The following is an 11,148-nucleotide window of genomic DNA, read 5'->3' as shown; positions in this document are numbered from 1 at the left end:
CCGTTAATTTCTGTAAAATATTCAATGTTTTCTTTTTTAATTATTTATTTCTAGTAGGAGTAGTGCTTGTTTGGCTTCTGAAGTGGGAGATGCCAAAGTTTGAAAACCACCGAGCTAGTGAGCTATTCAGCTTCAGCTGTCAGAGATCTGTAAACTCCAAATAACCACATAATCAGCCATCTATGCCTTAATCAAGGTCTCTGGACTAAAATGTTAATCAAGACCTGCACAGAAATGAGAAGGAGAAGGATTTGCTGGTTTCTGTTCTCTTTTGTCTCTTCATGTTATAGTTCTCTGAAGCCAGCCCCTTTCCTGCAGGAAATTTTATATTCCTGTTCATGAGATCACTGCTTCCCGTATTTCAGTTTTGCGTGTGTGTGCTTGTGCCTGCATGTGTGGGTAAGTGTTCACTTCCTTCATCTCTGACCGGATTGGAACAACAGCAGGAGAAAGGAAATACAACATAATTACTGAGTAAAAGAAAGTGAAATACCGTGAGCCCACTCTGATTTCCAGAAAGTGTGGCAGCATTTAAGAATCAGCCGTAAAATGTAAGCACAAACTCTCTTAGGGGAAGTGATGAACGGCAGACAAAAACACCGTTAAACACATCTTTACAGTCAGACATGTATACCTATCTCCTCGGTGTCATCAGCTTCGTCTATGTCTTCCATTCTGGTAAGTGATCTCCTTTTGAAACTCTGACCAAAGTTCTCATTACATAAAAGAAAGTCTCTCTTCTTGCCTTAAGTTTTGTTTTTTGTTGTTTTTTTCTGGGGGGGGGGGTGTTTTGTTAAAGCACTCGTGTGAACTCTCCATCTTCAGTATTCTATAATAAGATGCCATTTGCCATGTGTTTGCCTTAAAAGCTGTGGTAATCACGGTCATGCCAAAGCGTACTGCGTGCGTCTAGTTCTTTGACATGTTTGTTAAGCTCCGTGCCTTTTAAATGTGGCCGCCATATGCGTATTTTATTCTGAATGACGTGTGTTTCACTGCATATGGAAATTAGCAGATGTACCAAGTTAAACAAAAACATGTGCGTGTGTGTTTATGTTCGCTGATTATTAATGTGTTTTAGTGGTTATAATCTAACCAGATTGGGACAAAGGAGCACCAAACTGCACGAGTTTCCTTGGCTACACATTCATGTTCCGCTACAGTGACTTAAATCTAAATTCCTTCTTTTAGGTCTCTGTGCTGAAGAATGCCAGCTTAGTATTTTGGCAAAACGCGAGATGTATTATGTGCCAGAAGGGGGCATCTTGTCATTGTCCTGTGTAGTTCAGCACTGTGGAAACAACTGGACCGGTGCCTGGATGTGGGAAAATTCAACATATGATGTTAGGAAGCCTGTGAAGGAAAGCGAGAGACACCATTTGACCAACAAGACAATTTCAGCCAGTCAGACAAAGCTATTCTTAAACATCCAGAGTGTCAACCAGTCGGATGAAGGTTCCTATGGATGCATGGTTGTTTGGGATATAGGTATAAATGAAAATGGACATCGCACGCACGTGAACATTACTGCAGGTACAGAGAATGACATATAATGAAGTGCATCACAGTGCATCTGCATTTTGGCCAGCAGGTCTTACTGCTTGTCATGTATCCTCCTCATCATATAGCTCTCGTCACAGGTCCCTCTCCAAGGAAACTCCTGCACAGGGTTTTGATCTGTGCTTGTGCATTACTCTGCCTTCCCATCATCCTGGAATTGGCTCGCTGTCTGAGCTCAGAGGTCAAACCACAGCCACTTCCCAGGGCAGAGGTCATATATGAAGTTCCATATGCAGCCCAACAAACCATCTCGGCTCCACAACCTCCACCTCGATGCCCGGTACCACAGAAATGCAAAACACCCCCTCCCAAAGGTATATCCTGTGTGTTTCCTTTTGTTAACCTGTTATGAGGCAATACTCAGAACGGCAATTTTTACCATGCTGTCTTTTCTTCTTTTTTTTGTTTTTTGCAGTTCCACCTAAAGTCAAGAGGAAGCCAGAAGTAAGTGAACGTACTGTTTCAATACAGTCCCTGAACATTGGGAACTCACTGACAGGCTTGCATCTCCTAAACTGTGCCCCCCCCCCCCGCCCCCTTACTTTTCACAATGCTACAGGTGATGTATGCAGTGATTTCAGAAGGTGCACTGAAGCAGCAGGGAGCCACGAGACAGCCTGCCCATTCTGCAACTGTCTACTCATCCCTGAGATTTGACAACCACTAATGGAGTTATGCATTATTTTTATGAATTAAATCATAAAGTTATATCCTTTCATATATATGTCTTTACGAAACACTGAACGTGGTAGCTGCCACTTCTCGTGTTTTTTTGTTTTTGTTTTGATGCAAACTGCATCTTTGATACAAGCTTGATACTCTGCATTTCGTGAAGTCTTTAAAGTGACAGTTTACCACAGAATCAAACACAAGTTTTTCCCTCTGGCCCATATTTGCTATTTTTCCATCTAGACTTTTTTGTGGGGGGAGGGTGTGAGGTGCTAGTTACAGATGAATCTCCCTGTACTGAGCAGTTTCATGTAGGAACTACTCTTCCTGCCAAATTACAACCGCCAGCCACATCACCTGACCGAAACAAGCCAGCAGCTAGCTAGTAACACAGGACAGGAGGAGAGAGGGAAACGCCTGTGCTTATTATCTCCTACCATACTGTCATACTGAGCAGGAGCCTCTCACCACAGATGCAGCTTCCTTCTAAAAAACCAAAACACATGTATAGTCCTGTAAGGTTTTCTCGGGACTCTGTGCAGTCCTATGAAAAACTAAGACCTTTGCTGCTTCCATAGGAATTAAAAGAGTAAGTAGCAGCCAGGTGCAGTTGATCAAATGCATCTGATAAACTGATGACCAGGTGTGAACGCCTCGATGAGAGCCGAGGTTTGGGCAGTTTGGAGATCTGGAGCATTCAGGTGTGTGTGAACACTTTGCCAAGGAGGGAAGACATCAGCAATGTTCTTAAAGAAGCAATTGCTGCTGCCGGGAAGATCTACATAACAGAATCAGCGGGTTGGGTTAGATGTGGATAAAAATGAACAAAAACAGATGAGCATGGCTTTTTTGGATGTTTTAAGACAAGAAAACGTATTCTCTCTAAAAAGAACATAGCAGCACGACTTAGGTTTATGAAATTGCATCTGAATAAATCTGAGGACTTCTGGAACAATGTTCTTTGGACAGATGAGACCAAAGTGCAGCTGTTTGGCTGTAATGTACCGCACCATGTTTAGGAAAGACCAAACACAGCATATCAGCACAAACACCTCATACTAGCTCAAGCACGGTGGTGGAGGGGTGATGTTTTTGGCTTGTTTTGCAGATACAGGACCTGGGAACCTTGGAGTCAGTAAGTCAATCGTTAACTCTCCTGAATACCAAAATATTGTAGAGTCAAATGTGAGGACATCAATATGACAGCTAAAGTTGTGCTGCACCTGGGTCATGCAGCAGGACAATAATTCCAAGCAAAGCAGCAAATCTACAACAGAACAGCTGAGAAAGAGAAAAATTGATGTGTTGCAACGACCTGGTCAAAGTCCAGACCTCAACCCGACTGATATGCTGCGACGGGATCTTAAGAGAGCTGTGCATAAACAAACCTCAATGAACTGAAGAAACATTGTAAAGAAGAGTGGGCCACAATTCATCCAAAAGGATGTAAGAGACTAAAAACAGCTGCTAAAGTTTATTTTGGAAGCTATTTAATAACAGTGTGGACTTACTTTTCCACAGGACTGTATGGGACTACTTTAGGTAGGAACCAGAAAAAGAGCCACTTTAAAAAAGGATCACTTTCATGTAATGTTACATATAATAAGGAGATACTGCATCGCCCAGCTGTACCACCCTGAGGCGCTACAGTAAGCAGACTCTGCTCTGTGAGACGATTTCACAGATCTTCTGGTTTGTATTGTTAAAAATGTGACCACATTAACTGCTGTCAGAATAATGTGATGGCGCTGCAGTTTCAACAAAATGTGAAACAAACTTCCCTCACATGTTCAAATATATTACACATTAAAGTATAGACAAGAAAAGCACCCGTGTGGAGAGATTGCATTAAAAAACACAAAACAACAGAAAACCTGAAACAACACAAATATGACACAAAATACAACATTTTATTTTAGAATAAATTCTCAATGGCACATTACATAACCAAATATACATATACATGTTTAGACATCTTTTAACTTAATACATTTCCTTTAATCATTTCACCATTAATTAGCGTACTCTGCAGTAACAATTTTTACATGACATCGATGCAAAAAAAGTTTAATAACTTAAGCGTATTAACAAAGGAAAGGCTGCAGGGCTTTTTTTTTTTAGGCGACACCTGCTACAAACTATATGACATCTGAACTTCCCCAGAGGATTTCTATCCCTGCTTCCCTTACTCGAGGTAATCACCGACCGAGGGCAGCGTGTGTTTGGCAACACGCCTGCCTCTAGTCTTGATAAATTAGAAAGGTACTACTCAAGTTAGAACAGCTTCCTGGCAAGTTAAAAGGTGACCTACATGTAAATCACAGAGGGCGTTTGTAATTTGGGTGAAACTAGCTATTAAACCTTTTACACTCTTAGGCCAGCCTAAACTACAGGAACTGTTCCCTACACAGTAAGATTACACCGACATTAACACACACCAGCTTGATTGTTTTTGGTCACACTGGAAGCGAATGTGTGTGTTTTTATGCTTCTTTTCCAGGCTAATGTCAGTTGAAGATTAGACCCGTGGTCCTTCTGTGCCTGCGAGCACCAACTTTGCAGTTTTTACTTATATTTTTGCAACAGCTAAGTCCTTTTTTTAAAGGCTCATAGTTTACATTCAAAGTGTTTTTTGTAACTTCATAGGTGGTTCGTTATAACCTGAACTTCATATTTTTCAAGTCATCCTCATCAGCTCACATCCTGGGAAAAACCCTGAAGATGTCCTAAAGAGCTGCCGTACGTACACGCCGATACACCGAGCTAGCGAGTTTCAATGGGAGGTATCAGAAGGTGAAATGTTTTCACTGAGTGCAACATCTATTTTGAGCAAATGTGGGTGTAGCTCGGCTACCCACAACTGTGCTGTAACCAGATCCCCGTCCTCTCACATAGTGAGACGCACAGAGACGAGACGGAGGCTGAGAAAGAACGTGTCAGCGGCGAAAAGGGCTTTTTCTATGTGTGTGATAGATTGTAAGGCGCAGCTTTGGCTAAAAGAAGCTTGTGGCAAAATGTGTTGGCAGTGCCCCTCCCCACCCCGCCCCCCACCCTGCTCTTGAGTTCAAGTCTATGAAGTTGCCCCTACGGATACAGAAATGCTGTCCTAGGAGGAGACACGTCACGTTTATAGTGCAGTAGACACAATGCAGCAGCTAGCGGGATTGCAAAAAGCCTCGGCGAAATCAAAACTTGTTCTCTGAAAAAAGCATTTACATTATGCAAAGAACAAGCTCAGAGAGCACAGTGGAGAAGACTCCAAGCCGCGGCGCCTCCGAGGTCTTGCTACTGCGAGTCTTCTGTGCGCAGTTTTCGTCTGTTCAAGGGCGAAGGCAAATACATCCTGATGGCTAATGATTTCTTTTTTTCTTCCTCCACTGGGCACTCAACAGTCAGTGAGATAAAGGCTAACAGTTTGGCCATAAACTCGTGTCACAATTCTTCTAGGAGGTCATCGTGTTTCTCTCTATCAAACAAGACGCTTGAGGAAAAAAAGCCGAGCTCGGCTTGAACTCACAGTATCACAGCCACGCCAAAGACCCTCATGAAAGGTGGATGAGCAACGGTGCAGCGAGCATCGACTAATCTGTAGCTAAAGACTGGTTAGAAACAAAAGCCAAAATGTCAGCTGCTTCTCCTCCCTATATACTCACAGTAGTTTCAGTTAGATTCTAGTGTGCGGGGGACTCGGTAACCTTCTCAGGTTATCCTTGGCATTGGGAAGTAGTTCTACAGTGATTTTGTGGTTGTTGTTGTGACTTTTTTATTTTGTTGTCGTTGTTTTATTTTTTTGCAGCTCTGTCAGCAGGCGCTGTCCCTTCATTGTGCAAGGTTGGGGTTTTTCCGTTCCACTCAAAGCTACTCAGACTGAAAGAGAAAAGAGGGAACAAAAAAAAAACAAAAGAGGAGAGAGCGTTCAGCACACGTCTTTCAGTCCGGGTTTATTACCCAACATCAGCTTGAGTGTTTCAGTCACATTACAGAGTTCCAGAGATAATGAGATGTCTATAAGATAGACAAAGTGTTAAAAAACAGACAGACACACACACACCAGGGGACTTTTTGGCATCGCTGCCAGCGTTCTGCCATAATTATCTTAATTTCAATGTCGAACTTTCTCTCTTTAAAAGTTTTATGGAGCTTCTGTCTCAAAAAGTTGGAAATATCCTACTGAAAAACCTTAACAAGGCAGTGTTCAAGTATCAGACTTACAGTCGTGGATGAGTGGCTCATTTTGTCAAAGCGGAACTTCAAGTTTGACCTCGGTGAAGTCTTAGTTTTTCCATCTGTGGAAGGAAAAAAAGGGAGGAGACGGAAAGGAAACAAAGGAAATGCTCATTAGAAAATGAACTCATCCACCTCTGGCGTATCATTCTGTTCAAACTGGACTAAAAGCTAGTCCACAAATGCGTCGTGAATTTAGGCTTACCTGTTGGACTGCGGCACATGATGACAGGGGTGCAGGACCCTTGGCTTTCTATGTTGAGTGCGGGGCTGAAGGCAGAGGAAGAAGCTATGGGTGGATGGCTGGCCTGAGGGAAGGAGAGAAAGCGGGAGGACGAAAGTTAAATATGGACACAGACGTACGGGGGTGGGGGGCTAAAAGAGGTTCTCTGAAACGAGGGAGCAGAATTTTGCTGAAGTTGAATTTAACTTGGCCCTCAGCAAAGTGGGAAACATTGCAAGGAGTTGGGTAGAGCTGGCTTGGAGGGAGAAATGATCATAAAATGGGTTAGATTAAAATAGGTGATGTAGTGTCTTAAGTTTATTTCTAACTCAATATTTTGATTCCCGCATTCTACTAGAGTCAATCTGCATTCTTCATAGTTAAAAATAGTTTTGCTAGCTAACACAGACAACAATTCACACCTTCAGTCAGTTTAGAATCATCAACCTAACCCCAGTAGCTACACGCTTTTGGGTGGAGTAGTTGGAGAGAACCCACACAGACGCAAGAAAAACACAAACTGAGGTGAGCACGACTCTCGCAGACATCATAAACACACCAAAGCAGAAAAAAATGCTTTAGAGAGACAGTGCATAGGTTAACATGGTAAATGGACTTGTTCTTATATAGCGCTTTTCTATTCTATCTGAGCACTCAGAGCGCTTTCAAAGTAGATTAGCATAATAGCTCTCCTAGAAGTTTTTTAGGGGTAAAGGTTTTGAAATATATATATATCTATATCTATATATATCTATATCTATATATATATCTATATCTATATATATCTATATCTATATATATTAGAGATGGCACGATACCACTTTTTTATGTCCGATACCGATACCGATATCATAAATTTGGATATCTGCCGATACCGATATGAATCCGATATAGTGTTTTTTAATCAACAAAGCTGTTTTTTAAATATCTTGCTGCATTTTGTATAAGTTCATACTCAAGTTTAAAACAACAACTACACTAAAGCTATTCTGTTATACCTGTATGCAAAAAAAATATTTCATAGTTCAGCAATACTGATCAATCTAATAAACTTAAACCTACACCATCCTCCCTATTCTGGTATTTTAAAGAGTACTTAGCATATATATTAAGCAACCTAACTAATAGGGTTCCAACTCCCAGCAACAACAAAAATAAATAAATAAATAAAAAATAGGGAACCACCCCTCACGCTCCACCTCATGATGCTTAATCGACGTAATCAACCTTAATTTGATGCAGTGTGGAAAAAAAAATGCACAGAAATCAATTATTTTTCAAGAAATATTAAATAGATTCAACATCTTTCTTCAACAAAATTGCAGACTGCACAGATGGTACCTTCACAAAGGAAAAAGTACTATAGCTTACTAGGGTATATATATATATATATATTAGACTTAATAGTTACTATATACAGTAATTGACTTCTATTCATTTTGCATCAAATTAAAACTTTGGCTGTCAGATAATTATTTATTAAAAGCGAGACATTTTAAATGAGAATAAGAAAGAAAAGTGTGTCTTTGTGCCCCCTTTTCCCTGTTAATGCCCTATCGGCCCCCCTGGCTAAACTTTGCTAGATCCGCCCCTGCACAGTTACCAGCCGTCAGCTACGTAGAAAAAGATCCTCGAGTAGAAAGTAATATTAAATAAATTCTAACAACAGCTTATAGAGCTTAAACGTGCTGCTGTTGTTCAGCCGCTGGTTTCCTCTTTCTGGTGCAAAGTGGGCCAAAAGCAAACAAGAGAGACGTACTCCCGACAGAAAAGCCGATCAGCTGATCGTTAAGCAGTTTCATGATTGATGTAGCAGCAAGAAGAGGCAGTCGCTTGTTAAGCTTAAAGCAGGAATGCTTTACAAACATTCAGAGATGGACTTACACACTTGCTTTACTTCTCTTGGGGATAACTTTGTCGGAGATGAAATGCCGGGTTGCTAGCGAAGCTCCAAATGCTATCCAGACCACCGACAGGTCCCGCATGCCACAGCCGCTCTATCACGTGATGCATACTGCTCCGACGTGCTAACGTTCTGAGGTGAGTTACAGCGTGTTGCAAGTTTTGTGAGGTGCTTTCCTGATATTTAATGGATCGGATTACATTTTTTATTTTTCTCCGATATCCGATCCAGTAATTTAGGTCAGTATCGGACCGATACCGATACGTAATATCGGATCGGTCCATCTCTAATATATATATCTATATATATATATACACTCAACAAAAATATAAACGCAACACCTTTGTTACTGCTCCCATTCCCCATGGGATGGACGTAGAGACCTAAAATTCATTCCAGATACACAATATAACCATCCCTCCCAAACAGTGGTCACAAATCAGTCCAAATGTGTGGTAGTGGGCACATCTGCCATATTGAGATAATCCATCCCACCTCACAGGTGTGCCACATCAGGATGCTGATCTGACATCATGAGTAGTGCACAGGTGTACCTCAGACTGCCCACAACAAAAGGCCACCCTGGAATGTGCAGTTTTTTGCGCTATTGGGGGTCTGGGGACCCAGAACCGGTCAGTATCTGGTGTGACCACCATTTGCCTCATGCAGTGCAACACATCGTCGCATGGAGTCTATCAGATTGTCAATTGTGGCCTGTGGAATGTTGGTCCACTCCACTTCAATGGCTGTGCGAGGTTGTTGGATATTCGTGGGAACTGGTACACGCTGTCGTATACGCCGGTCAAGCACATCCCGAACATGCTCAATGGGTGACATGTCCGGTGAGTATGCTGGCCATGCAAGAACTGGGACATTCTCAGCTGCCATCTGCCCTGAACAATGTGAACCATGATTCATCCGTGAAGCGCACACCTCTCCAACGTGCCAGACGCCATCGAATGTGAGCATTTGCCCACACAAGTCTGTTACGGCGACGAGCTGGAGTCAGGTCAAGACCCCGATGAGGACGACGGGCATGCAGTTGAGCGTCCCTGAGACGGTTTCTGACAGTTTGTGCAGAAATTGTTTGGTTGTGCAAACCAATTGTTCCAGCAGCTGTCTGGGTGGCTGGTCTCAGACGATCTTGGAGGTGAACCTGCTGGATGTGGAGGTCCTGGGCTGGTGTGGTTACACGAGGTCTGCGGTTGTGAGGCCGGTTGGATGTGCTGCCATATTCTCTGAAACGCCTGTGGAGACGGCTTATGGTTGAGAAATGAACATTCAATGCACGGGCGACAGATCTGGTTGACATTCCTGCTGTCAGCATGCCAATTGCACGCTCCCTCATTGCTTGTGGCATCTGTGGCATTTTGCTGTGAGACAAAACTGCACATTCCAGGGTGGCCTTTTGTTGTGGGCAGTCTGAGGTACACCTGTGCACTACTCATGATGTCAGATCAGCATCCTGATGTGGCACACCTGTGAGGTGGGATGGATTATCTCAATATAGCAGATGTGCCCACTACCACACATTTGGACTGATTTGTGACCACTGTTTGGGAGGGATGGTTATATTGTGTATCTGGAATGAATTTTAGGTCTCTATGTCCATCCCATGGGGAATGGGAGCAGTAACAAAGGTGTTGCGTTTATATTTTTGTTGAGTGTATATGTATGTGTGCGTGTGTGTGTGTGCTAGCTAGCTAGTATGCTAGCTAACGAGCTAAATGTAGCATAAAGACTCTACAAATGCTAATTCACATAGTTCCAAAGGTTGTAAAAACTAATGGACTTAAAAAAGTAAAATAACAAAAAAACAAGAACTGAGCCCTACAAACTTTACAAATAGTTTTAATCTGCTGCTTCAAGTCTCTCTATTAGCTAATAAAGACTGCGTTTTTCTTCCCATCCAGCCTATCAGATTCTCCCTTGTGATGCCCGCTGGTGTACTTTACTGCTGCATCAGGCACTTAACGATTACTTTAACAGTTTTCTCTGGCATTTAAGCCGTGTCTCTATCTCTCTCTGAGAGTTTCTACTGCGTAGGGATCATCTGTGCAAGCTGATCTCCTGCCAAACACTGAGGAACAATCTCACAGCGTTTCTCAGGTAACATAAAATAACACCTTGAAGCGGTTTTATCTGATACAAGGCGATCAAGTAGAGCTGCAATCATCATAATTGACATGCGCTTACTACGAAGCAGTTCTTAGTAATTATAGACTATTTCATCCACGACACTGACACCACCAACAACTTCAAACCTTTGGTTCTGACTCCGTACAGATACGACAGAATATTAGGGCCACATTAAGAAAAAAAAATAAGTCAAAATTTCGAGATTAAACTTGAAATACTATTTTGAGATGATGTCGTAGGCTGCTATTCTTCCTCTGCCTTGTGTAGATGACTTAGCAAAACAACTTGATCAACTGTCTTATTGTGTCTTGTGCTTCAACATGCATCCTCTTTGCTGCACGAGGGTGTAACCATCTGTATGTTTGTATTTGTCCATTGCCACCTAATGCATCTTGCACAAATCCGACCAACTCTTCCAAGTTTGTGCGAT

At 42.2% G+C, this 11,148-nt stretch overlaps 2 protein-coding genes across 6 annotated transcripts in view; one reads left to right on the top strand and one right to left on the bottom strand.

Annotated features, from left to right (window-relative positions):
• The first annotated feature begins 126 nt into the window (after positions 1-126).
• Positions 127-4,070, top strand: LOC308400528 (uncharacterized protein). 2 transcript variants are annotated; one of them, XM_080888285.1, is made up of 5 exons: positions 127-678; positions 1,192-1,533; positions 1,629-1,874; positions 1,976-2,004; positions 2,120-4,070. In XM_080888285.1, the coding sequence occupies exons 1-5, from the start codon at positions 627-629 to the stop codon at positions 2,225-2,227; spliced, it is 777 nt and encodes a 258-aa protein (XP_080744411.1). In that variant the 5' UTR covers positions 127-626; the 3' UTR covers positions 2,228-4,070. The 2 variants fall into 2 exon arrangements, with proteins under 2 accessions (XP_080744411.1, XP_080744412.1); XM_080888286.1 differs by having other exon boundaries at positions 136-678; positions 1,641-1,874.
• Positions 4,071-5,717: 1,647 nt separating this feature from the next.
• Positions 5,718-11,148, bottom strand: part of rap1gap2a (RAP1 GTPase activating protein 2a) — a gene marked incomplete at its 5' end in the record, with an annotated part of 112,025 nt that continues 106,594 nt past the window's right edge. For all 4 annotated transcript variants that reach the window (XM_080888280.1, XM_080888282.1, XM_080888281.1 and 1 more), the window contains 3 exons: positions 5,718-6,096; positions 6,442-6,515; positions 6,659-6,761. In XM_080888280.1, coding sequence (XP_080744406.1) covers positions 6,088-6,096; positions 6,442-6,515; positions 6,659-6,761 — 186 coding nt within the window. In that variant the 3' untranslated portion in view covers positions 5,718-6,087. The remainder of the gene's footprint in view (positions 6,097-6,441; positions 6,516-6,658; positions 6,762-11,148) is intronic.

This window comes from Rhamphochromis sp. 'chilingali', assembly GCF_963969265.1.
Source record: "Rhamphochromis sp. 'chilingali' genome assembly, chromosome: 8".
Lineage (NCBI taxonomy): Eukaryota > Metazoa > Chordata > Actinopteri > Cichliformes > Cichlidae > Rhamphochromis > Rhamphochromis sp. 'chilingali'.
Note: the sequence above shows the minus strand (reverse complement) of the source record. Positions and strands in the feature narration are given on the sequence as shown.

Coding starts and splice junctions, on each gene's coding strand:
- LOC308400528 (XM_080888285.1), top strand. CDS start 627: ATGTATACCTATCTCCTCGGTGTCATCAGCTTCGTCTATGTCTTCCAT. Junction 1,534..1,628: donor GCACGTGAACATTACTGCAG/GTACAGAGAATG, acceptor CTCATCATATAG/CTCTCGTCACAGGTCCCTCT. Junction 1,875..1,975: donor CAAAACACCCCCTCCCAAAG/GTATATCCTGTG, acceptor TGTTTTTTGCAG/TTCCACCTAAAGTCAAGAGG.